This window comes from Boleophthalmus pectinirostris, unplaced genomic scaffold (assembly GCF_026225935.1).
Source record: "Boleophthalmus pectinirostris isolate CB_2022bp ecotype Guang Dong unplaced genomic scaffold, ASM2622593v1 HiC_scaffold_8, whole genome shotgun sequence".
Lineage (NCBI taxonomy): Eukaryota > Metazoa > Chordata > Actinopteri > Gobiiformes > Gobiidae > Boleophthalmus > Boleophthalmus pectinirostris.
The window spans coordinates 18,065,411-18,089,618 of record NW_026571515.1 but is presented as its reverse complement, the minus strand read 5'-3'; the positions used below and the strand labels follow the sequence as shown (position 1 = coordinate 18,089,618).

The 24,208-nt window shown below is 37.9% G+C and overlaps 1 protein-coding gene across 1 annotated transcript in view; it reads right to left on the bottom strand.

The window, feature by feature from the left end:
* LOC110158002 (copine-9-like) overlaps positions 1 to 24,208 on the bottom strand; it is a 229,330-nt gene that overhangs the window by 55,664 nt on the left and 149,458 nt on the right. The window contains exon 8 of the mRNA XM_020922421.2: positions 2,201 to 2,264. Within this exon, the coding sequence (XP_020778080.2) occupies positions 2,201 to 2,264 (64 nt within the window). The remainder of the gene's footprint in view (positions 1 to 2,200; positions 2,265 to 24,208) is intronic.

Below are 24,208 nucleotides of genomic sequence, written 5' to 3'. Positions count from 1 at the left end.
ATAAATTTGGCTCTGTTTCTGTAAGTAATGAGATTTGCTTTTGCAGCTATGGCACAACAGGGATTCGGGGAATGCTTAGGACCACATTTTAGTTCAGAAAGTTGCAGGATTTTGTTGAGGTGAGAGGATAAATGGGCACATCAGGATAAATGGTCCATGTGAAATAGTTTTGGATCATTAAAACTGCAGGATTATAGTCAAAGTATTTTCTAAGTAAAAGTAGAATGCTGCTCCTATTTCATTGCCTTAACAATACATATACATATACACAGCAAAAACTGGAGGGTTAACATTTTAGGGTAAAATATTTCAGAGTTGTTTTTAACACCAAAAGTGTTATTTTAACTATTTGAAAGTTAAATGTGGATTCAAGTTGGGGTTATTTGCCAGAGTTGATGTAGTTGAGGTTAATTCAACTTCCTCTAGTGTTAATTCAACTTCTCTTAGTGTTAATTTGGCTCCTCCCATTCACCACTTCAAGCTCTTGCGAGAGAAGACCAGTTTGAACCAGTTTTATTCATAATTTCATCTTAAATTAACTAAAATAAAGTATAAATAAAATAAAACACCTCTGTGCGTTTAGCTAAATCAGGAATTGTACAAAATGTTATCTGTTTACTCTCAAAACATTAAAATAACTCTGGATTTCGGGGTTAAACAGGAACTTTGGTCCAGTGTAACTTAATTAACATTTCCAAAAATGTTAAATTAACTCTAGAACAGATTGGACTCATATAAACTCTGAGAAAATGTTAAAGTTGATTCTGTGAGAGTCAATTTTAACACTCCACTTTTTGCTGTGTACTGTATTCCAGGGTTCTCCAACCTTTTTCCTCTGGTGAGCTACCTAACAAAACAAAAATGCCAGAGAGTTACTAGTTTTAGCGGTCACAAGAAATTTAGTATATAAAAGAGTCTCGGTAAGCCTTAGATGAGGTACAGTTAGATGAGGGTGACCAGATGTCCCTATTTCCCCAGGACAATCCCAGTTTTGAGCCCTGTGTCCCCTGTCCCAGCAGATTTATACAAAACCAGTGATCTGTCCCAGTTGTCCCTATTTTGGACCAATTTGATCCCTGCTGACAGTAAAGAGAGGCATTAATTGTCATTTGTTTCTACAGAAAAGCTGCTGAAAAACGACCAAAACACAAAGACAATGTGACTATACTGACTCATGTTAGTCATGAATGGGCCGAGTGCAGAAAAGTAGTCCTTAATTATGCACTCGATTCACAATTGTATTATTACCAACCACCACAAACCGAGAGTATCCCAGTTTTTTTATTTGAAAATCTGATCATACTAAAACATAAACCATTATCCATTTATCCGTGCACACATTTGGGCATCAAAATGATACATGTACAATAGTAAAAGGCATTTAATTCATCAAATTCTACTACAGCTCCTGTTGTATTCTAATCCAGGTCTATCTGACATTAGGACATTACCTGAAGTTGCAGTATGTTACTTTTTACCATCACCTCCTTGTTTTCATGAAGATGTTATTGCTTTGCCTGGAAAGTTCCACAGTATGGCATTCAATTTATTGCTTTTACTCTTACTAATAACTAAGAGTTAGTAAAAGTTATACATCTATCATTTTTACTCCGTTACAGATCTAACTTGTGACTGTGGTTGCACGAACGGCTCGTCTCCGCAGAGATCGATCAATTTAATACCACCAGAAAGTTTCATAGTGCACCTTTAATCTGAAATAGTATTAATATAACTGAATATGTAATCAGGAAAGCAGAGAGGAAAAAGCGTATTTAATTATTTTTAATGAGGTTGCGGTTCCAGTAGCCCAAAAAAAATCTACATAAATTATCATTGGAGAAGTTAAATTAGGTCGGAAGTTAGTTCCGAAAGTCCCCAAAAGTACAGCCCTGGTGTAAATGTCTGACAACACCACACATTTTAATCTGGGGAGTCCCTGTTATAGCCGAGCACGGGATGCAGCAGTTGACCTTTTCTTCCAAGCTATGGAAATGGACAAAATGATTCATAATTAACTAAATTTATTTTTTTTTCTCTAAAAGTCTTGCATTTATTCTAAAAAAGATAATCAAGGTAGAACTTTTTCATGAAGAGAGCAGAAATCTATTACTCAAATAGCTGTGACAGTAAAGTGCGTGTGCAAGTGTGTATATGTGTGTGCGCGTGCAAGTGTGCATCTGTGTGTGCGAGTGTTACTGACCCGACAGTTACTGAGCTCCTCCGCTGTTAAGATAATGACTCCACACTTCTTCCCTGGAATCCCACTATAACAAAAGCACAGACAGGAGAGAGAAAGAGAGAGAAAGAAAGACAGACAGAGAGAAAGAGGGGAAGAGAAAAAGAGAGAGAGAGTCCGTTAGTGCCACCATTCTCATACATTATTCAAATGCCCGGCAGCTGCCAATCATGGCTCTGAGCTGTTCCGGCAAGAGGTGACATTCCACGGTGGAAGGCTGTCATATTGAGGAAAAATATGTTCCTCGGAAAAAAATAAAAAATAAATCACTTCCATTCCAACATAGTGCCATCTGCCTATTTTTAAACAAAACACAAAAATGATTAGAAAACCGGTTTCAGACGGCATCATAACATTCTGTCCATGGGTTTATGGGTTTTAGAACGATGAAAAAGTAGGATTGTTGCTATAGTGATTGACAATTTAAAGGAGATGTACCTGATTTTATTGTCAAAACTAGTTATTCTTCTCTTACCATATGAATTCTGAACATCCTAATTCTTCACTGCTGAGTTTTTAAGAGTTTTTCACAGATTTCAGAGTCCAGAGCAGTAATACTAACAGCAACTTGCATGCTAAGTGTGCACTTCCTGAATCTCTGACAATAAAACATTTCATAATTAGAGGTAGGCAGAACACTGAAAGACTTATTTGTCCTCAAGAGCTGCTATCTGCACTGAGGCAAATACATGGAAAAAACAAAAAAAATCAATCGTGCTTATGACACATTTGTATGATTCTCAAATGTTTAACTTAATCTGGTAGGATAATAACTATTGCACATGTAAATTATAGTATTATACCAATCAAGAAGTAATTTGTGAAGCCAAAATATATATTGGAATTACTGGAAGTAGATGACATCACGCTGGGGAGAATTGTCATTAAAAAAATGAGGTACAATTTACATGTAAGAAATATTTTTTTCTGTAACTTTAAAAATGATTTCAACAAAATAAAGGTTTTGATATATATATATATATATATATATATATATATATATATATATATATATATATATGTTGTATTTGACAGATAATAATGTCTGTGTACATTAGAGGAGTTTTGCTATGTAACAATCATGAAATTCCCCAGTGCGACGTCACGACTTTCCAAACAGAAGTTCATTTTTAAACCTAAAAAAATTGCCAAATTCGGAAAATGAGAGTGAATGTTTTTTCAAAAATCTTAAATATAATAATCTCAAATGTGTTTTAGTAAAATGAGTTGTCTAAACTGTCATAGGCACATTAAAACAAAGTGTATCTTTTTTATTCTAGTCACTTATCAGGTTTTGTGAATTGTCTTTTTTTATATTTTTTATGAAAACACAGTGTAATCAACTGGGAAAACCAGCTCCGGATCCGGCTGTATGACGCCATCACATTCTAGATTCTGAAACAGTGTTTGTTTACCATGACTGCTGGAAGGCCTCATTATGTTGTATAGTGTTGGCTGTATCATTATGGAAGCTGCGGGATAAGTGCCTTGCTCAAGGGCAGCGCAGCAGTGTTCATAAAGGAGTCGCATTATTGCCTTGCTCACAGTTATGATTTCCATTTGCATATGGCGCTTGGTTGTGCAGTAATATAACCATTGTATCCAACTTGGCTGATATGAGAAAGGAGTCTGGCTGTGCAGTACTGTTCCTCAAACTCGAAACAGCTCTTGTACAAATGATGGGTATTACAGTGATTGGTATTACAGGGTGGATTTCAAACCAGCAGTAAGCCTATTCAAGTATTCATTTGACTTGGTACAGGATGTTTTGAACAAGTTGTCAGACTTTTAGATATTTTTCTGCACTTTGTTCTAGTTTTGTAAAGCTATTTATTTATTTATTTATTTTATTTCAATCACTGTTGTGAACTACAACACTGTAAAACACCAGGGATACTGGGAAGAGTAGGCACTAACTTTTACTGAAATTAGAGTACAAAATTGATTCTTGTGAACTTTAAGCCATGTTATAATGTTGTTACCTCCTCAAAAACACATTTGAGTCACACTTTATTTTTTATTAGTCTGTCTGCATCTCCAAATCTCAAAATGCACTGTTCAACCTTGTGATTTCATGCAGTGGCAGTTTTCAAGTTACCAGCTAACTTATAATTTATTGGACTGTTTGCATCATTGTCTGTTTTTGTATGCCTTCTGCATACTATTTTTCTACTTTTTGTATTGTTCTTTGTACAAGTCTCTTCATGGCCGAGCACCAAAGTACATCTGTGACATGTTAGTGTCATATGAACCATCTCGCACTCTGAGGAGCTCAGGGACCGGCCTCCTGCTGGTGCCCAGAGTCAGAACTAAACAAGGGGAGTCAGCGTTTCAGATTCATGCAGCTAAAACCTGGAACAGTCTTCCTGAACATGTGAGACAGACTCTTCTGTGACGCTGTTTAAATCCAGGCTCAAAACATTTCTGTTTAACTGTGCATATGACTGAAAGGTTTTCATTCCGCACTCTTCTCTCCAATTTATGTAATTAATGTCTCGCTCTCTTTTTTAATTTTAATCTTTAATTTTATGATGATTATTTATGTTTTGATTTGTTTTTATTGTGATTTTAATGTATTTCTTATTTTGTAAAGCACTATGAATTACTTTGTGTACGAATTGTGCGATACAAATACACTCGCCTTGACTTGCCTTCTTTGCTGCTTGTACAGCACTTTGTAAATCTTGTTTTTACAAGTGCTTTGTAAATAAAAGTTAATTATTATTATTATAACTTTGACCTTTAGTTCAGTAGAGATGAAAATCCAAATGATTCTGGATTGAGTTTTAACACAGTGGAGCACTTCCTGTATTAACACATGTCATCACAAGGTGGAACAGGGTTTTCAATTTGAGAGAAGAATATGCAGTTTTTGTCTTGAACATGTGTAAATTAATCAACAATGTTTTTTTTGATGAGGAAAGAACATTATAACATAGATATAATATAGATAAGAAAATAGCATAATATGGACCCTTTAATATTACTCATGTATTATTTTAATGACAGATTTTTTTCAAACAATACTCAAGTAAATCTAACTTACAGCCTCTATGTAAAAGATTGGGACAAGCAATTATAAGGTCATTTTCAGTCACACTGGTCATGGTTTTCCTTTGTTATACATAGTACATCTCTACAATTCACTATGTAACTTTTCTAGTGTTTGTGTTACTGAGATGATAGCACTTTGCATAGAATATTCCACAGTATGGCATTAAACTTATCTACTTCTAGAGACAGACAGATGATGCCACCAGGTCACAAGTCAGATATTTGGAGAGGAGACCCCACTCACAGTTGTTGTTTTCTCTTTTCTTTTTTTAGGCAACACCAATATATAAATGCAAGATACAGTATATTTAATGCCACACTGTGGAACACACCAAGCAAAGCGAAGCGGCAGACCACACTAAAAAGTTACATAGCGCACTTTAAGCCCAGGCTGATGAAGTTCAACCATTTTCAAAACAAACAGACTTTCCCTTCTTCAATTTAAGCTGAAAAACAACAAATATACTTGGCAACCCCAGGCCGCCGCCGCCGCAGTAGAGGGTTTTAGACTCTCAGATCTCACTGTCTGAAATGGAATTATCCGATTGTTGTTGTTCTATTGAGTGTGACAGCTGTGATTGATGGCTAGCTGTCAGCAGTATCCCCCTGGACATCTGCTCATTGAATATAAACCTTTTTAATCATTTAGGGCTAAACTATGATAATGGGAGCATCAAAAGAGTTTTAAAGTTTTGACAATACAAACAAATCTTCAATAGCTGCCAGCAGAGGATGAATGGTGGCACAATGGTGGAAAGGCACGCTTTGTTCGATAAAAGTGGATTTTTCAAACTTCCTGTGATTCTCTTTTGAACACTTCAAAAACTTTTTTCCTTCTGCAACGCAATTCACGGTGCTCAGTACTTCAACTACTCTTGACCATGAATCAGAGCTCGGAGTTGGAGAAACCCGCATGTTCTCATCTTGACAAGTTTCTTCTGTTGGATTGGAGAAGAGGTCAAAGTGTATATAGACTTATGGTGTCTTTAAAGAGCCATATTATATTATTATAATGTTGTTTTCTCATCATAAACATAACTGGAGTTGTGTTTTGTTTGATTCACACATGTTTAACGCAAAAACCCTGCATATTTAGGCTGAGGAAACACTTAGTAAATGTAGCTGTCAACTTGAAAACTACCACTTCAAAAAGTTTCAAGGAGGAACAGAGCATTTTGACCTTTGGAGATGTAGACAAACTAATAATAAAGGATTACTCAAACATATGTGAATGAAACAAAACACAACTCTAGGTAAGTTCATGAGGTAACAACATTATAACATGGCTTAAAGCTCACAAGAGTCAATTTCAAGGTAGTATATGTATGTAGGATTATGTGTCATATAAAATATCACAGAAATAATAAGTATTGCTGTGGTAATAACTAATGGAGATTCGGAATAAACCAATTTATAGGGATTAATTCACAAACCCTTTTACATGATCCAAAATTTGTTGGCATTTTGTCTTAAAGGTCCCATATTATATTTTCTGATCTCTGTTATAATGTGGTTTCCTCATCATAAACATATCTGGAGTTGTGTTTTGTTTCAGTCACACATGTTTAACACACAAATCCAGCATATTCAGGCTGAGTTCTTCTTCTTCCTGTCCTTATGATGCCATGTGGTACTACTGGAAGTGCTCCACTTGCATACATTTGGATAATTTCAGCCCTGGAACTGCCAATCTCTACTGAAATAAAGGTAAAATGTCGCTGTTGAAAATTATTACTACATCAGAAGGTGGAACAGAGCATTTTGAGCTTTGGAGATATAAACAGACTAATAATAAAGTATTGCTCAAGCACACATGGTAGCTCACCTATTGCAACCAATAAGCTCTTTCTGGTCAGATTGTGTTTTAACTTTAATTTTACTTGAGTAACAGAGCTTCACACAGAGCTGATGAAGTATCAATAGTCTTCAGTCTTATGGCCAAATCCCCTATGATGCACTATACTGATAATAATTCAGATGTGAAAAGTCACTGTGGACTTCAAAACAACTCAGTCACACTTCGTCACGTCAGCAGTTCTAATGAAGACGTTCTGTTGGTATTTATAAAGGAGAGGTGACATTTGTTCCACAGCTGAGCAGAGCGAAGCTAATATCCTGTCACTCCCCTCTATCAAACTCCTTTTAAACACTCAAGGTTAAATTCCACTGGCGTGCCCTTTTTGTTAAACCAACATCAAAGCTGCATCATGTAACTTTTCTCGTGGAGAGTCTGTCAAATACTATGGTAGTGAACCTTTCTATCCTCACGGAGACCAAAGCAAGCCAAGGTACAGGTCAGATCTGTGGAGAGGCAACCCCGCTCACAGTCAGAATGCCTGTTTTTCTACGTATTTTTGAGCTGTAAAACCACCTGCAATTGAATAAATGTAAGGTAGAGCTGTTTGCTGTCATACTATGGAACAGCAGGTGACAGACCTTCAACAAAAAAGTTACACAATGCACCTTTAAACTTGTCTTTTCTAAACTAAAGTGACTGCGTTGAAAGAAGTATTCGCTTTTTCACAGACTTCACCGAAAAATTGGACCAAAAACCTCCTCGGAGACGCTCAGAGAAAATGAAAAGAGGGTGGAGTGAAGAGAGAGGGGACTTTAGTGACAGAAAGGGCACACAGCTACAGCTTTATTACAGGAACAGACTTAAAACTGTGGACCAGAGGGAGGCCATGGACAGGCTGGGGCCAAAACCTGCCCATAAGATTACAACTGTGTTTGTGGTGTCATGTTTTTGGACAGTGATGAGTGGGTCATGTGCTATATTATACAGTTTTGGACATATATATATATATATATATATATATATATATATGCACTATGTAACTTTTCTGGTGTAACTTTTCTCCATAGAGATGTTGCTGCTGTGCCAGTACTTTTCACAGCATGATATTAATCGTATCTATCTTACATTTAGTTAATTGTGGATGTACTGTGAAACATAGTTTTAAAATCATGTATTCTTGCTGTGTGCAGGGTTGTCTCTTTCACAGATCTGACCTGTAACTTGCCTTTATGGTGTCACCTGCTTGTCTCACTTAGTTGTTTACAGATTCTAAAAATTCCAAATTCACAATTGTTGAACCGACCATTTCTATTATTTACTAGACCTAAGAAATTCCAACAAAAATCTTCATAATATTATTAGTAATATTGTATCTGCACCGATAATTGCCACATTTACATGAGAGCTTTAATTCCGAATAAACATAATTTAATTCTGAATGAAAATTTATTCCACTTTAAAAAGACCTTGTAAACACTTAATCCCTAAGGAAAATTATTTTTTGGAATTAAACTTAATTCCCAAGTAAGTGGGTGGTAAGTAAGTAAGCCTAATTTATTAATTCCTTGATGATGTAAATGTTTTTTCTTCTTAAAAATGATTCCAGTCACTCAGCACATGCTCTTTGGGTCACCCTTCTGACACGATCCGTTTTCAGATTTTCATCCACTGCTCTTTGGATTTGCGAGCGGGATGCAGGAGTGGGCTGAGGTAGAGCAACCGTTCACTCAATTTGTCTTTTTCCTCTCTTCTCTGACGCTCTTTCCTTCTCCTCCTCAGCTCACAGACATAAAGCATGATGATGAGAGAATTCTCAAGCTGCTGCTTAATTATCATCGGAGCAACTGCAAAAAAGGTTTGGATCATGTTTGTGTCCGTGGCATAACAACAAAGTAGCAGCTGAAGTGCGTTTTCTTCCAGTAGACATAAATTGGTGTGCCTGTTCGATCAGAACTCTTCCCCACCCCCAGACGTTGAGTGGAATTAAATAAAGCCAATTTAAAGTGTTTTCCAGGTAAACCTCAATTCAGAATTATTATTTCCATGTAAACTTGAAGTAAAAAAAAGTAATAAGTCCAAACTATTTAATTCAGAACAATTAATTTGGAATTATAAAACATCATGTAAACGTGGCCCTTATTGACCTAACATTAACCTAACAATAACATTTCCATGGATACAGGTGTTGGACATTCCACCTGAAAAGTTACACAGTGCACCTTTAAGTCCTTTTGAATATATTGTACCATATGTTAAAGGGAAACTGCAACCACTGCAAAGATGTCATGTCCATTTTAGATACTTGCAACCTAGCACAGGCCTACTTTTAAACTATCTTTTGTGTATCGGTAGCAGTTCTTCCTGCACATAACAAAGGATAAACATTTCCTCTTGTTCTTGAAAACTGCTTGGATCTTATTAATTAGCAGTTCCACCATTTTGACTGGCTTGCATTGTTTATTAGATATTCTGTGCACAAGAAGGAATATTTTACGTAGTGCCAGAGTGTTTGAATTTAGATTAAGGTGAGGTCTGAATGGCCACAGAGCTAATATAAAATTCAATTGAACAAAGGCTTAATGATAATGAGAAATTGATTAATGTAAAGACTTATGTAATTGACCATTACGCTGACTAGGTCCCATGGAAAAAAAAAAACAAAAAAAACAACAACAATAAAAAACTAAGAAAAAAATACACACTATATAATGTATTCAGCATTTAGCTGTGAGAATAAAGCTCTTACTGACAGGTTAATTTATACATGCATTCGCAGAGTAGGGTATTTTTCAGACTTAACAATAGAACTGCCAGTGCTTTGAGCTTCAGGCGGTGAATTATAGGAGTTTAAAGGGAGAGACGTAATTATGCCCAAACTGCTAAGTAAAGGGAAGGAGACAAAAATCTTAATATTACCTTTAATTCAGAAACCTAAAACTTTTATTATGTATTCGAGGAAAAATTTCTTTATAGACATATAATTTACTCAAACAACGATGAATAAAGACACATATTTACCCCAGGGAAAATAAAGCAGCAATAAAGAAAGAAAAACACAAATAAAAATCTACTCTTTTTTATGTTATTAAAGGAACTGTATGTAGTCTGCACTCTATTGGTACTACAATCTGTACAACTGACCTAAGCCAGTACCTTAAAATGGAACTGAGCTAAATAAAACATTTTCACTTTTACACCCTGTACTATAGGATGATTCATCAGCCAGTTTCACTTTGTGGAAACCGTCTGACCTCGCAGTATTAGGATTCATTCGCTCAACAGTAGGTGGGTACTTTTTTTATTTAACCAATCGCTGCTATTTGGCTGTGACGTATGTAATGCGCCGCTAATGAGGCTAATTGGTACATTAAGCTTTTCCCAAATCCCATAGGAACTTCCAGGGTTTTTTTGCAAATTGTCTAGTGCATTCTGATTCCTGACCTAGTCAGGAGAAATGAGAGAGATGAGAGAGAGAGAGAAATTAAATTGAGCGGAGGCACTAGCCTGGCTCCCTGTACCATGTTGTTTTAACAGCATTATCTACTCTTTCTATATATATCATATTCCTAAATTTGCAATTTTCTGGTAAAAAATTCCTAAATCTAACTTTGTGCTGCCTTCAGTGGCCTCTGCAATTTTGAGTAGTTGGTGACATCACAAAAGAATACCTTGATTACGGCCAGGTATTTATGAGTACAAACACCTGGCTATAAGGGTGGAGTTTGTAGTGTGGATACCCGTTAGACCAATCATACTGTTCCTTATACCTCCAAACCGTGCCTCTCCTCTCCCCTTAATCTTTTTTTTTAGTCCACAGGCACTGCCCAGTTTAGCAGCTCTATTTGAAATGTGTTTGGGGGCGGAGTTTAGGTGTTTAGTCCCAATTTAAACTGTATATAGAGGACACATGCAAGTTTATCTCTTCCTCTTAGTATGGACAGCACCACTGCACCAACAAAGGCACTATTACTGATTAATGATTGGCTTCTTTAGGTAGTGAGAATGTAGATCAGAGAGAGTCCTTTTCGACTGGAACCAGTTGCATTTTAGCATTCAATCTGGCAACCCAAATGAGGTTTTTGTTTTCTGACTGGACAGACACAGTATCTTGAGAACCACAACAAAAATTATAACTTGGTCAACATGTGCATTTTTGTTGTAATTAAGAATAAAAGAGTATTACAGTTGTTAAATCTATTGAATTTGAACAAGTTTTCTAGGGATGCAGAGATAACATACTGGCATCAGATACTCGTGGCAATATTGATAATTTTTGATGGATGGCATATCAGTTCTGCAATATAAGTTCAGTCGATATCTCATTTTGATCTATAAATTGGTGTAATAAGACAATTTACTAGTCGTTGTTGGCCCATTATTGAACTTGTTTTTATTTTATTTATTTATATATATTTTTTAAAGCTGCTATGTAGTTACTTTAAATTATTTACAAAGTTACAAAACAAATTCAGGCAATATTTAACCATACACCATTGTCGCTGAAAAATAAATTATTATTTTTATTCTCTGCCTTAGTATTGGTCGATATCGATATTGGGTTTTGGCAAATACAACTAAGCTATTGTACCAGCATTGATATCGGAATAGAAAAGGCTGGATCAGTGCGTCTAAATCTTTCATGCAGTTCTTTTAATATCCTCTTTAAAGACTTATTCTGTGAGGCTAAATGATCTGGTGAACTGTCTCCGATATGTGAAACACACTCCTCACAGGGTAAAATAACAGTACATTTCCATTTTGGTTTAGCACAAAGAAAACAATGATTTGGCAGTGTGTTTTCTCATAGCTCCAGGGGCTCGCTCATGTTTGATGTGTTTTTCAACTTCACAGCAGCAAAAACTCCAAAAATGTTAGACTAACAAACTGCAAGCATCCAAAAAACTACAGGATATGAAGCCCATTCAAAACTTCAGTCAACAGTGTTACCATAGCGATTACCAAAGAGTGGAAATAACAAGTTTCTCTCTGGTTTGATTTAAAAGGCCCATATTACTCCATTTAATGTTGAACGTTATGTTGTTTCCTCATCAAAAACACACCGGGAGTTGTGCTTTGTTTTATTCAGACGTATATTTAGGCCGTGTTTTTGTCTCAAATTGAAAACACTCTGTTCTACCATGTGATGTCTATATTAATACAAGATGGACGCTCCACCAGAAAAGTTGCACAATGCACTTTTAAAGCTACATTTATATGATGATGGTCTGAACAGAAGAGGCATGGTGTGAGATAACTGTGTGTGTGTGTCTGTGCAGGATATCGCCACCATGCAGCTGTGCGCCAACAAACTGGACAAAAAAGACTTCTTTGGAAAGTCCGACCCATTCCTGGTTTTCTACCGAAGCAATGAGGATGGAACGTGAGTTAGAAGCTGTTTTATCACTGTTTTCTCATAATATTGGTGACTAAGAAAGCCTGAATCTAATCACAATTTATGCACATGCAGTTGTCTGATGTTGGTTTAGGAACACATAAAATATATTTGCTTTTTCTGAGAGTTACACTTAAATGCAGGGGTGTAGTGGGCATGGTATGCGGGGGTACGCATCCACCCACTTCTCCCGACGTGACATAAAAAATAACAAATAATAAATAGCTATAACTTAAATGTCAAACCGGAGCTATTGGCAATGGTGGAAAAAAACCTGCATAGGCTCATGATATCTGCAGTACTGTCCTATAGTGACCTGAGACATGAGAGGACCAGGACTGAACCAGGACTGAACCAGGACTGAACCAGGACTGAACCAGGACTGAACCAGGACTGAGGCTACATTTATATGATGACGGTCTGAACAGAACATGCAAAAGTGGCATCGCGTCTTCACTTTTTATTCCGCGTTTAGATGAGCATTTTCGGGAGGAAATCTACGTGCATATGGTGACGCAAAAGCGAGTGGGATACAATTGGGTATGCATGCCAAACGGCTAGGTGGTGACACTAGGTCATGATGTATGTGATGTAAACGCGTACGTGACGTGAGCAGATTTGACCAGGGTTTTGCGTCTTGGGCAATGTAGACAGAAACGCTACGGCGGAGCATATTCAACTTTTCCACGCTGGAGGGTAGTTTCAGATTTTTGCGTTTTTAAGCCCCAAAAACGCTGTCACCGTCTAAACGAAAGGCACTTCCGATAAAATATTCTGTCCTATTTACTGTCAGGTCCTAAGATGCGAAATACTAACATTACCAATTATTCTAACACAAGACAGCTTATGAGGCTGCTCCACCTCTCGTTTGAATACTTTTTTTAATCACTTTTTTGTTTCTGCATCTCTATGGACGTTGTTGCCAATAACAATAAAGTTTTTGACATTGATCTTGAGCTCTAAAGCTACTATTAAACCTAAAATCCATCCATCAAGCAGCACTATTTTGACTGGTGCATGCTATTGCTACTGCCATCAGCTTGTGCATTACTCAGTGCTACAGCTCAGAGAACAGTCACTCTGACACATCAGCATCCGCTCTTTTGTACAACATGACAAGCAGCAGCAAACAAAACAAATCATGTGTGACAACTCCTTTATCCTTCACCCTCCTCTGTTCTTCCACTGTGAAACGCCTTTTAACTCATAAAAACACGCTAATGACAGTTAAAGGTGCATTGTGTAACTTTTCTGCTGGAGGGCCCATCAAATGCTTTTGTCCGTGGAGATGTTATTGCTTTGTCTAGATTATTACACAGTGTGACATTGAACCTTTCTATCTTTATGGAGACCTGATTACCTTACAGGTCAGATCTGTGGAGACATAACCTTGCTCACAGTCACAATTTTAGGTATTTTTGAGCTGTAAAACCAGTCGCAATTTAATGAATGTATGGTAGAGCTGTTCAATGTCATACTGCGGAACATTCCAGGCAGAGCAATGGTATATCCATAGAAATAAGCAGTGATGGACTCTGAAAAAAAAAAAAAGCTACAAAGTTCATCTTCAATATGGAGATAGTCAGGGCTAGGATTATTCACAGTGTGTTTATTAGGGATGTAACAATAACTGAAATATTGTGATATCGTATTGTGATATTGTATCACCAAAATACTATGAGAGCCCACGATATTATTGTGGGACACAATAATATCGTGGGCTGTCGCAATATTTTTTCCGATAAGTTTCATTTACAAGTTTCTTTGCTTAAATACATGGTTGTATATAAGCAACAGCTAAAAAACATAGGGAACTACATATCCCATGATTCATTTCTGCACAGACGACATGAAGAAATATGTTTTTACTTGAATTCTTGGGATTATGACAGTAATGATTCGCACCTAAGTCTTGTCAAGGTAATTTAAAAGCAAAAAGTATCCTCTCTACAATTATATTAGCCACTCCAAAATATCGCAGTAACTATTGTACCATGAAATGAATATTGTGACAATATCGTACAGTGAGATTTGGATATCGTTACATCCCTAGTGTTTATATGTACTCAAGTATCCTGGTTTGGTTATTTGGATATTGCTAAAGTACTCAGTACCTGGCATGTACAGTAGATGCAGTAACCTGATTTCTAACCACTGGCTGTACTGAGCATGTGCAAAGTCAAGATCTTCTGTTTGTCTTTGTTGTTCTTGGACCACTGTGAGACTGGACCAATCAGAAAGCCTTTTACTGAAGCCAAGACTGTGCTCTACAGTGTTACAGTATGTTCTTATTTGAAAATATATTGTGTCCCTTGGCTGTTATTGTAAGCAAACCCTGGATGAGAAGCTGCTGGGAATATCAGGTGTCACAGTGGGGCAGCAGTGGCAAAAACTGTTGGTGTGTCCTTAGGCAAGACACTTCACCCACATTGAATAGTATAAATTTAGTGTGTGTGTGCATGAGTGTCACAGGAGCTAATGGCACAGATTGGCAGCCTCAGTTTCCTAAAAGGGCCCTGGGACAATAGTAGCTTTCCACTGAGTGTGCAGAAAATAAATAATGCACGAAACTGTTAAGCGACTTTAAAGCACTATAAAAGCACTAAGAAAAGTGCTATATAAGACTAATAAAACCATATTATTAGAAGTAAAACTGTCCAGTTGCTGAAATGTTCCTTTGCCATATCTCTGCCATAGGTACCACTATAAGGCTACGTTCAGACTGCAGGGCTTAATGCTCAATTCAGATTTTTTTTGTGAAATCCATTTTTTCTTTTTTCTTTTTTTTTGTGAGGTCATTTACATTTTACAATTAAATGCGACTTGTATGTGATTTACAGTATGAACTCTAATTGCCCCAAAAGTGTACCGCATGCACATTGGAGGACACAATGACGTCACACACAGCGAGCGTGCTCAGTGTTTACAGAAGTCACCTAAATGCTGGGCTTGTCTTCCAAAATACGGTCCAGTTCATCATAAAATGGACAGGTTACACATCCACGGCCTATTCGTTTGTTTGAGTCTTTAGCCTCCTTATCTTTGGCTCGCAGGCTCTTTATTTTTTGTTGACATTGGAGCCAGGACCACCTGTAGCTGTGCTCAGACATTTCTTTGACAATAATAAAAAAAAAAACGCCTAGTTCCGATATGATATGACCCCTCCAATTTGGCCTGAATAGAGCGATCCCCCAAATATTAATAAACTCACTAACCTCGCTTTCCCTCATTGACTAGACTCTGAGCCTGTCGTGTAGGTGGGATGAATGTGACTTGGCCGTTCAGACTGAAGTCACATGTCAAAAGATCAGATATGTTTGGGTTCTCGGAGCACATATCCAAGTGGTCTGGGTTGCATTAAAAGATCAGATCCAGGTCACATAGGGGCAAAAATATCTGATTTGGGTCACTTCGGGCTACAGTCTGAACATAGCCTAATTACAACATCGACTTCTAGTTTAATATATGAATGCTGTCTGGAACTATATATTTTCTGACTCAGTATTTATCGTGTGTACACAAATGTTTGCTATTGTGGGGAGATTCTTTTAATTTTTACATAATAATTTGTAGCTGTAGAGGGTAGAACAGCTTCAGTGGCTAATTATCAGTTCATTCTGTTGTTTATTAATTGTAGTTTAGTTTTTTTAATGATGCTGTCTATTAAAAAAATGGATTACTGGGATTATAATGCTTTGTGACAATGGCTTAAAGTAGTTTCAATATTGTTTATCACAGTATTTCTCATCATATCCAGAATACTGTCAGAAACTGGACAACGCTCATAACACTCAATGAATTATAGTGCAGTCATAAACACTGGTGCAAAATGTCTACACACTTTTGACACACTGAGAAATCGCGTGTAGTTTTGACAGCTCTGACAGCCTTAATTTGCAATAGCTTCAGGCATTCTCCCCAATATATGTTCACGTACATACAGTATTTACTCTATTTATGTGTGCATCTCATTACAGTGGCACGAAAAACTAATGTTGATTTACGATGCATTCAGCCCCATTTGAATATTCGGGATAGGCAAGAGAGAATAAATAGATCCTCGGGCTTGGCAATTAGCATGACAGCAATATCTATCTGTCACATTGCGTTCTGGTACAGCTTGTGTGTATGTGCTCTTCTCTCCAGTCTTATTTCTCTATGGGTTTAGACTGTTCTTTAGTTTTGATAAAGCAGAGGTCTGGGTGACAATATGACCCTGAATATTTCAAGCTTGACCCACCTGAAACATGATTTAGCAAGAGAATTAGAAAGTAATATTAATCCAGTGGGCTCTGTGTCGTTTTCAGTTTATCCCAAGTAGTGCAGAGCTTTATATAGCAGTCTGATTGAGGACTATAACTGCCTTAACTAAAATAAGTTTTTATGGACTTGGAAAGGTAGTTACAAGGTGCACAATATAATACAACTTTTGTGGGGGAGCTCGTCTCCATGGAGTTCCACAGTATGGCATTCAATATGTCCTTCCTGCATTTATTCAACACAAGGTGAAAACATGGAAAAAAATTAAATAAAATGTTGCAAAATGTTATAGGGTTATTTCTGGGGTTGCCTCTATAGACTGAATAAAGAAATGGACTTGGTGATGGAGCTCATATGTGGACGTTTCATATGTGGAATTCCAATCAAGTGAATCATAGCAATTAAAGAGAGAGTTAAAGAGCCAATCAGGTGCTTAGTAATGCTGTCAATCAAACCTTTTGCTAACACTAGTGAGAGTGACCCAAGCCCTGGGGTTTCAAAATGGCCACCCATTTAAAGGTTGTATAGAGGATTTTCCAAGGAACGAGAAATCCAGCGACTGTTTGTCCTTTTTCAAATGTTGCGCATGCGTGAAACCACCCCCCCTCCCCTACAGCTCCCTACGTAGAAACGCCTTCTCCCGCCTCCTCTTTACGCCAGAAACAGGTTTGTTTACAGCCGGTGAGCTGCACATGACTTGTAAACAACTAACTACAGTGTTGGTTAGGCAAGACGGAGAAGTGAGGAGCGGGGGGAGCGGGTGTGCGGACATTTCGTTCGCGGACGAGAAGTGAGGAGCAGGGAGCAGGGAGAGGAGAGAGGAGAGAGGAGAGAGGAGAGAGGAGAGAGGAGCGGTGCGCGGAGATTCCGTGCCCGGAGAAGTGAGGAGCAGGGGGAAGAGCGGAACGGGCAGCGGGGACAGGAGCAGGAAAAGGGAGCAGAGAAGAGTGCGCGGAGATTCAGTGCGAATGAACTAGCTACAACACGCAGCAGCAAGCGGACTCTTTCTTTGCCTTGAAAATTACGTTTTCAGACATAGGATATCACTTTTGTGTCCTGAAAAATGTTTGACTAGCTCTTGGAAATAAAGTACGTTTTCATAATAAGCAGAAGTTACCTGTCCAGGAGTAATTTGACGACCAGTGCGTCAGTCTTTAGACCCTGTGTCTGCTTCAGTCGCGCCATCGCTGGAATGAATCTTCAAGAATCACCTTAGTTTGGCTTCGCTGCTTTTCCCCTTGTCTTCTTCTTTCAGCGACCTCAAAAACGGACTTTCTTTTGCGGCTAACTGCTCCTGGATTCTTGTCTGCCATTGCAACAAACTTTGTGCTAACTGCGAGGAAGATATAGGTCAAAAAAAGCCGCTAAGAACTGTTGCGTTGGTGGAGTAAACAGCGTCTGTGCAGCTTGCGTCTGTGGACTGCGTGACAGGCGTACGTAAACCACGTACCGGCGGCGCGCAGGCAAGTCAGTTACGCTAGAAACGTAGGGAGATTGATTGACAGCCTGTCAGCTAACAGATAACGAGGCAGTGTCGTTATCTATTGGCAAATGTTTAGCCCCACCACGTCCAGAGTTGATGAATTTTTATTCTTTTTTTTTTGGTCATCATAATTACAAGGCTACTGCACCTTTATAATGCTATCATTGACAATTTGAAACAAAAAAAACAAAAACAAAAAATCCTCCATACAACCTTTAAATCAATGGGCCGAGCTCAATGGCGCATGATAACAGATTGACCTAACCCGGCTAGGTACTTCAGGTGGCTGTAGACCGACTGAGCATGCGCAGTAGTCCTCTTTTCTCCCGCGGGCACACGCTAATGCACACGAGCACATGGATAGAGCGCGGTCTCGTGTATCACATGATCACTTTGACCAATCAGGAAGAAAGGAGCTAGAGCAGAGCTAACGATTAAAAAGCATTTTTTTAAGACAACTGAAGGGTTTTGAACTGAGAAAACCAATAGCCAACAAATCCAACATTTTTGAAAGTTGTAGGTGCCCCATCAGCCGAACATGAGCAGTTTCTGATTACATCGCACTCTATAAGAAAAATCCTTTCTTGGCCTGACAGGTTTTTTCCGTTGTAGTACCAGTGAGTGGCCACTACGTCAACTGGAGGCAGCTATAAGCTAGCAATACCCTATCCAGTAATTTCAATAGATCCATGGATTGACCTCAGAAGAAGGCGTCCGCTGTTAATGTTCATATTTTGATTTATGGACAAAGTAGTGAAATAAAAACACCAGGATCATCTACTAACATACAAATATAATATGAAGAACCAAAATGATGAGTCTGACAGCACCAGTTATGGAGAGAAGGAGCAACAGTTTTATACTACAAAGTAAATTGAAGTCAAAGTTGTTGGAACCGGAAGCTCATTTCCTGTTTGGAATGTGCTGTATCCACTTATAGATACAGTCTATGGTTGTCTCTCCACATATTTACCTGGAACTTAGCCTTGTTGTGTCACTTACTTGTCTCCATGAACATTGATACGTTTAATGCCAAATGAGGTAACTTTAAGGCAAGGAAGTTTTGTTTACGTGCTGTAAGGTCCATTCCAAAATGTGTATAGGTTTTACTTCCCCTGATTCTCAGCAAACTAGAAGAACATTTGAACTTTTGTGGAAAAATAAAGCCTGTACAATAGCTTTTATTGCTGAAGTGGGCCAGAACATAACACAAAGGACATGGTAGTCAAAGGGGTTCCAATTTGAAATAGTTTATTTTTAACACAACCTTCAAAACTTTTCCCATTCTCCAACACAAACTAAAGATAACACATGATGCGGGATCAGATAATTGCACTTTTATTCCAGGGACAGTACGCTAACCCATGTCTTTCTCATCTTTGTATAACTGGAGTGGAGGTCTTTTTTTTCCAATTAATGACATACTGCATCTTTTCAAAGTACTTCAAAAACATCTCTTTTTGTTGAAACCCAGTTTGAGACACACTGTGCTTTTTGCCACTGCTTCATGCATCAGCTTCCATTTTCGCACACACAAAAAGGATAACCAATCCTTTTTAACTGGGTTACCTGAACCAAAACGCGCTTGACCCATATCACTCAGCGGATCAGTGCTTTATCAGATCTATCAAACGCAAGCTCAGCTAACTCCTGTCTAATTAGGGGGAGAAGAATGTGGATCCGCTCATGATTAAAGCAGATGAGGAACATGTTAGGAACCAAAATGAGGCCATGGCTAAAAGAGGGGGATGAAAGAGTGACGAAACCAGAGCACAATCCACACACATGGCAACCTCGGAAGGCTCTCCTCGCTCTCTATCACCGTCTCTCTTTCCCTCCTTCTCTCACATTTCTTCTCTGAATCTCCCTCCCTCTCCCCCTTTCTCCCTCCATCTCTCCCTCCTCCGTTGTGCTCCGAGAGGCGTGACGTAGTGTGGAGAATGCGCTGGATTCTCCACCGGCTCCAGCTCCATTTGAAGAATTATTTATGACTTTATGTGCACAGTGTGTCTAAGAGCCGCGAGTGAGGCCACGGGCAGCCAACAAGTCTCAACAACAAGCAATACCTTAACTTTTATTGGTGTAACTTAACAAAAATACATTGTGTCCCCCGCTCCCATTGTTTAGGTCTTGTTACTAGGGCATTTATTTTGCTCCAGGAGTCCAGAAGACATCCCCTCTGGAAGATTCTCAGAACATTCAGTACAAAATATATCACTTCTTCTACCTGAAATAAGTAATAGTTTGGTGCTTTGATTGTAAGCAGACATGTTTGTTTTGACATGAATGGAGACACTGATTGGTTAATCTGCCTGTCAATCATGTCCTCTGAAATCAAGGAGACAAGATACAGCTTGAGATCCACTCGTCTTAGTAAAGTTTTTTTCAGTGTGTGGTTCTGGCTGGTCATTGCTTTGTCAGAAATGTTCCAAAGTATGGCATTAAACTCTTCTACTGTAATAAAGACAAGCAGGTTATGCCACCAGGCCAAGTAACAGGTTAGATCTGTGGAAAGGTGACCGCACCAGAAAGGTTACACTGACTGTTTTATCCTATCAACAATACTGAACAAACAAGGTCATATATAGGGTGCATTGGAACTAAACCAGGACTAGAACAGGACCAGGACCAAACCAGGATATGCACAATGTTATGAAACACAGCTTCAAAGAACCCAGCTTGAAGGTAAAAAAATATATATATATTATACATACAAGTATTAGAAAAGTAGCACAAAGTTTTGAAAATCATTATAATTCCTTCACTACAGCTCAGTTAACTGCATGTTTTATAGACCAAATGCAAGACTCTGAGAGAAGTTTAAACTTTGAAGTAATTCTGACAATTCTCCGTGGTAAAATTGGTCAATTTTGACTTTCTATTTAAATAACAGTGTGAATGGCAGCGGAGCAATTGACAAGGAAAGAAGAAAGGAGCTTAAGTGGACATCATTGGACAGAGAAGAGCCCCCTGACAGAAGTAAAGCTGAGCGCAAGCTAGGCATATCTAAAGTCAATGTCTGCATTTCTCTCTCTGCTCTGGGAATAAAACTTTATTTTTGTTTTTGGTTCAATGATTCAGGGCTTTTTAAAATACAAGGCTGTATGCAAATGATGAATGTGGTTAAACAAAGTGCAACAAAACAAAATGGCATCTGTTTACGCTGGAGTTTGGAACATGATAATTGGAAAAAGTTCTAGCAAACAATTTTGTAGTAGTGAATTTAAAGAGGCTGTACCACGTATAGTATTTGGGGGGAAAGAATGGCACAGTTCAAATATTTAGTTTGAAACTTTGCTTTTTGAGCTCAGTTTTTAACATTATATCATGGGATTTTAACCAACTAAGAAAGGGAGTAGTTCAAAGGACACAAGTAAGGGACCGTTGGATTGTGTGAAGTGAGCGGCTTGTTTTTCTCGTATCCATGGAGACTGTGAGTAGACCAAGAGGCTAGTTAAGGAGCGAGCTATGGATTGGTTGAGATGCTACAGCATTTTTACACCATATGTGGCAGCAAATATGACAGAAGTCCAAAACCTTCCAGAGGAAATACTTTGAAGGAATGAACCATTTCATCACCACCATTTCCATTTCAAGCCCAGTGTAAATGTTGCTGCAGCAAATCTTTCCCTCAGGATCAATAAGCAGCTCTTGAGGGCAAAATAAATCTGTTGTGTACCGACTGCATCTAATTATAAAGCGTTTGATGGTCTGAGAATCAGGAAGTGTGCAATTAGCATGCTAGTTTTTGTATCCTAATGTTTAATTGCGGTGAATCGGGGTGCTCTGAATTATCATGATGACTTCATCATCTTATTGAACAATACATATTTAAAATTGTATTGTATTTATCAAAAACAATTTAACACAAAATATAGATTAGGTTTAATGCAGACTTTAAATATACCTCAGTTTAAACAATAAATTAAATTATTCTGCAAAAATGACTTTTCAGAGCTCCCCATGAAGTTGTATTTGGAGTGAATGGTGCACACTTGAGCGATCTTTAATCACTTATTTTCAAGATGCCATTCTGCTGCTGATCAACCTCTTTTCACCACATGCCGGCTTTTGTTGTGATGACTTGTTTTCTAAAGCAGAAGTCAGCTAATTTTCTTTTATTAAGTCATTTTAGATGAATATTGTGATAGATATTGTGTTATAACTATAGAGCAAGGTCAAGCACAATACATGTTCTTTAAGGGTGCACTGTGTAAGTTTTTGGTTGGGGGTCCGTCCTCTTCTGGTTTCTATAGATATGTCATTACTCTGCTTAAAATGTTCCACAATGACATTAAACAAATCTAATTGCAGGTGGTTGTATTGCTAAAAAATAACTAAAATACAAAACAAAACAGGCATTCTGACTGACTGAAAAATTTAAAGCTATACTGTAAAACAATCTGGACAAAGCAATAACATCTTCATAGAGAAAAGCAGAGGTGAGGCCAAGTCGTTGTTTTGCAAATCTCAAGTCTTTGACCTCAAGTCCAAGTCAAGTCCAAGTTGCCTGCTTTGATCTTCAAGTCATTTCAAGTCAACAAAAAAGAACAAAATATAGCTTTGTTTTTTGCAATTTACCTGACTTTTAAACTAAACAGTACTTAAAAACTCATGGTATACGTATGAGTATTTATATAAGAGTTGTAAAAATCCTTTTATTTTACTGTCAGAATAGAAAGAATTAAGACTTGAAAGTGCCAAATAAGAGTTATTTTGTCATGTAGTCTGCACTGACCTGGAAGGATCATGTTCTATGTTGTTCCCTCTGTTTGACTGTGTTGTACTGTATATTACTGTAGTACATTTGAGGATACCAGTACTTCAGTTCCATCCAAAGTAACAAATAGAAGTGGGGGGACATGTTCCAGTTTGTTCTTTTAAAATTAAGCACCACATTCATCAACTGTAAGAGAAAAGTATTTTCTAAAAACATATTTTTAGGACAAACATCAAGTCTTCTCAAGTCACAGGGCTACAGTCTGAGTCAAGTCCCAAATCACAGGACTCAACTTAGACTTGAAGGTCAAAGTCTTAGTCCATTTTATCAAGTCAAGTCTCAAGTCCTAAAAATAGTGACTCATGTCTGACTCGAGTCCAAGTCACGACTTGCAAGTCCACAGAATCATACTGAGGTCTAAGCTGCCAGGCCTATAGAGAGAAAAGACACATTTATATTGTTCACTGTGTGCAGTTTCAGTTGCTTAGAATTTACAAACCATTGCAAAAACAATGACGTAAAGCCTGGCCTCCTCTGGACTGTGTTGTGATAGCTTCAAGTATTACTACTACAATCCTCTAACCCCATTTGAAGTTTAAAGCAGATAGGGGTCGAGAGATTAAACGCTATCGGAGAAATACCCAAATAGATTTTTAGGGAGGTCAGAGGTCACCAGGTATAATTATAGCAGAAGACAACATGATGGGGGGGTACCAGCTGAGTTATTACACCCCTGCGAATAAAACATGAGCCCATCAGACAAGAGTGAATAGGCCTCATCCATATGAAACATGTCCCCATCCTCGCTTAACTGTCAGTCAGCGCTGCCAACCCGAGCCGTCAGTCACCCTCTTCAGCAGACTCCACACACTCACAGCTGGACTCAGACTCATGAACTTTTGGATAACAAGAGCAACAGAAGTGGAGGGAAGGCTAATCAATCATGGAGCACAAAGAGTTGGTGATACATGCAGGGACTTGTTTTTTTTTTCTCCTGTATATGCCCATCTATAGGTGAGTCTGTCTGGTTTTGAAAAACATCTGTCTCCATTGAGGGAAGACACAGAATTATTTGTAAATAGAATATATTTTTCACAATGCGATCAGTTTTGTGAGTAGCAACAAGATTCACACTTTCATCTGGATCAAAGTACTGTTATGCAAATATAGAGACAAATTAACATATGTACATTTTTATCTAGGTAACAATTTCAGACATCAAATCATTTTTTGTTCATTGTTTTGTGTCTAATCAGACCTTCTTT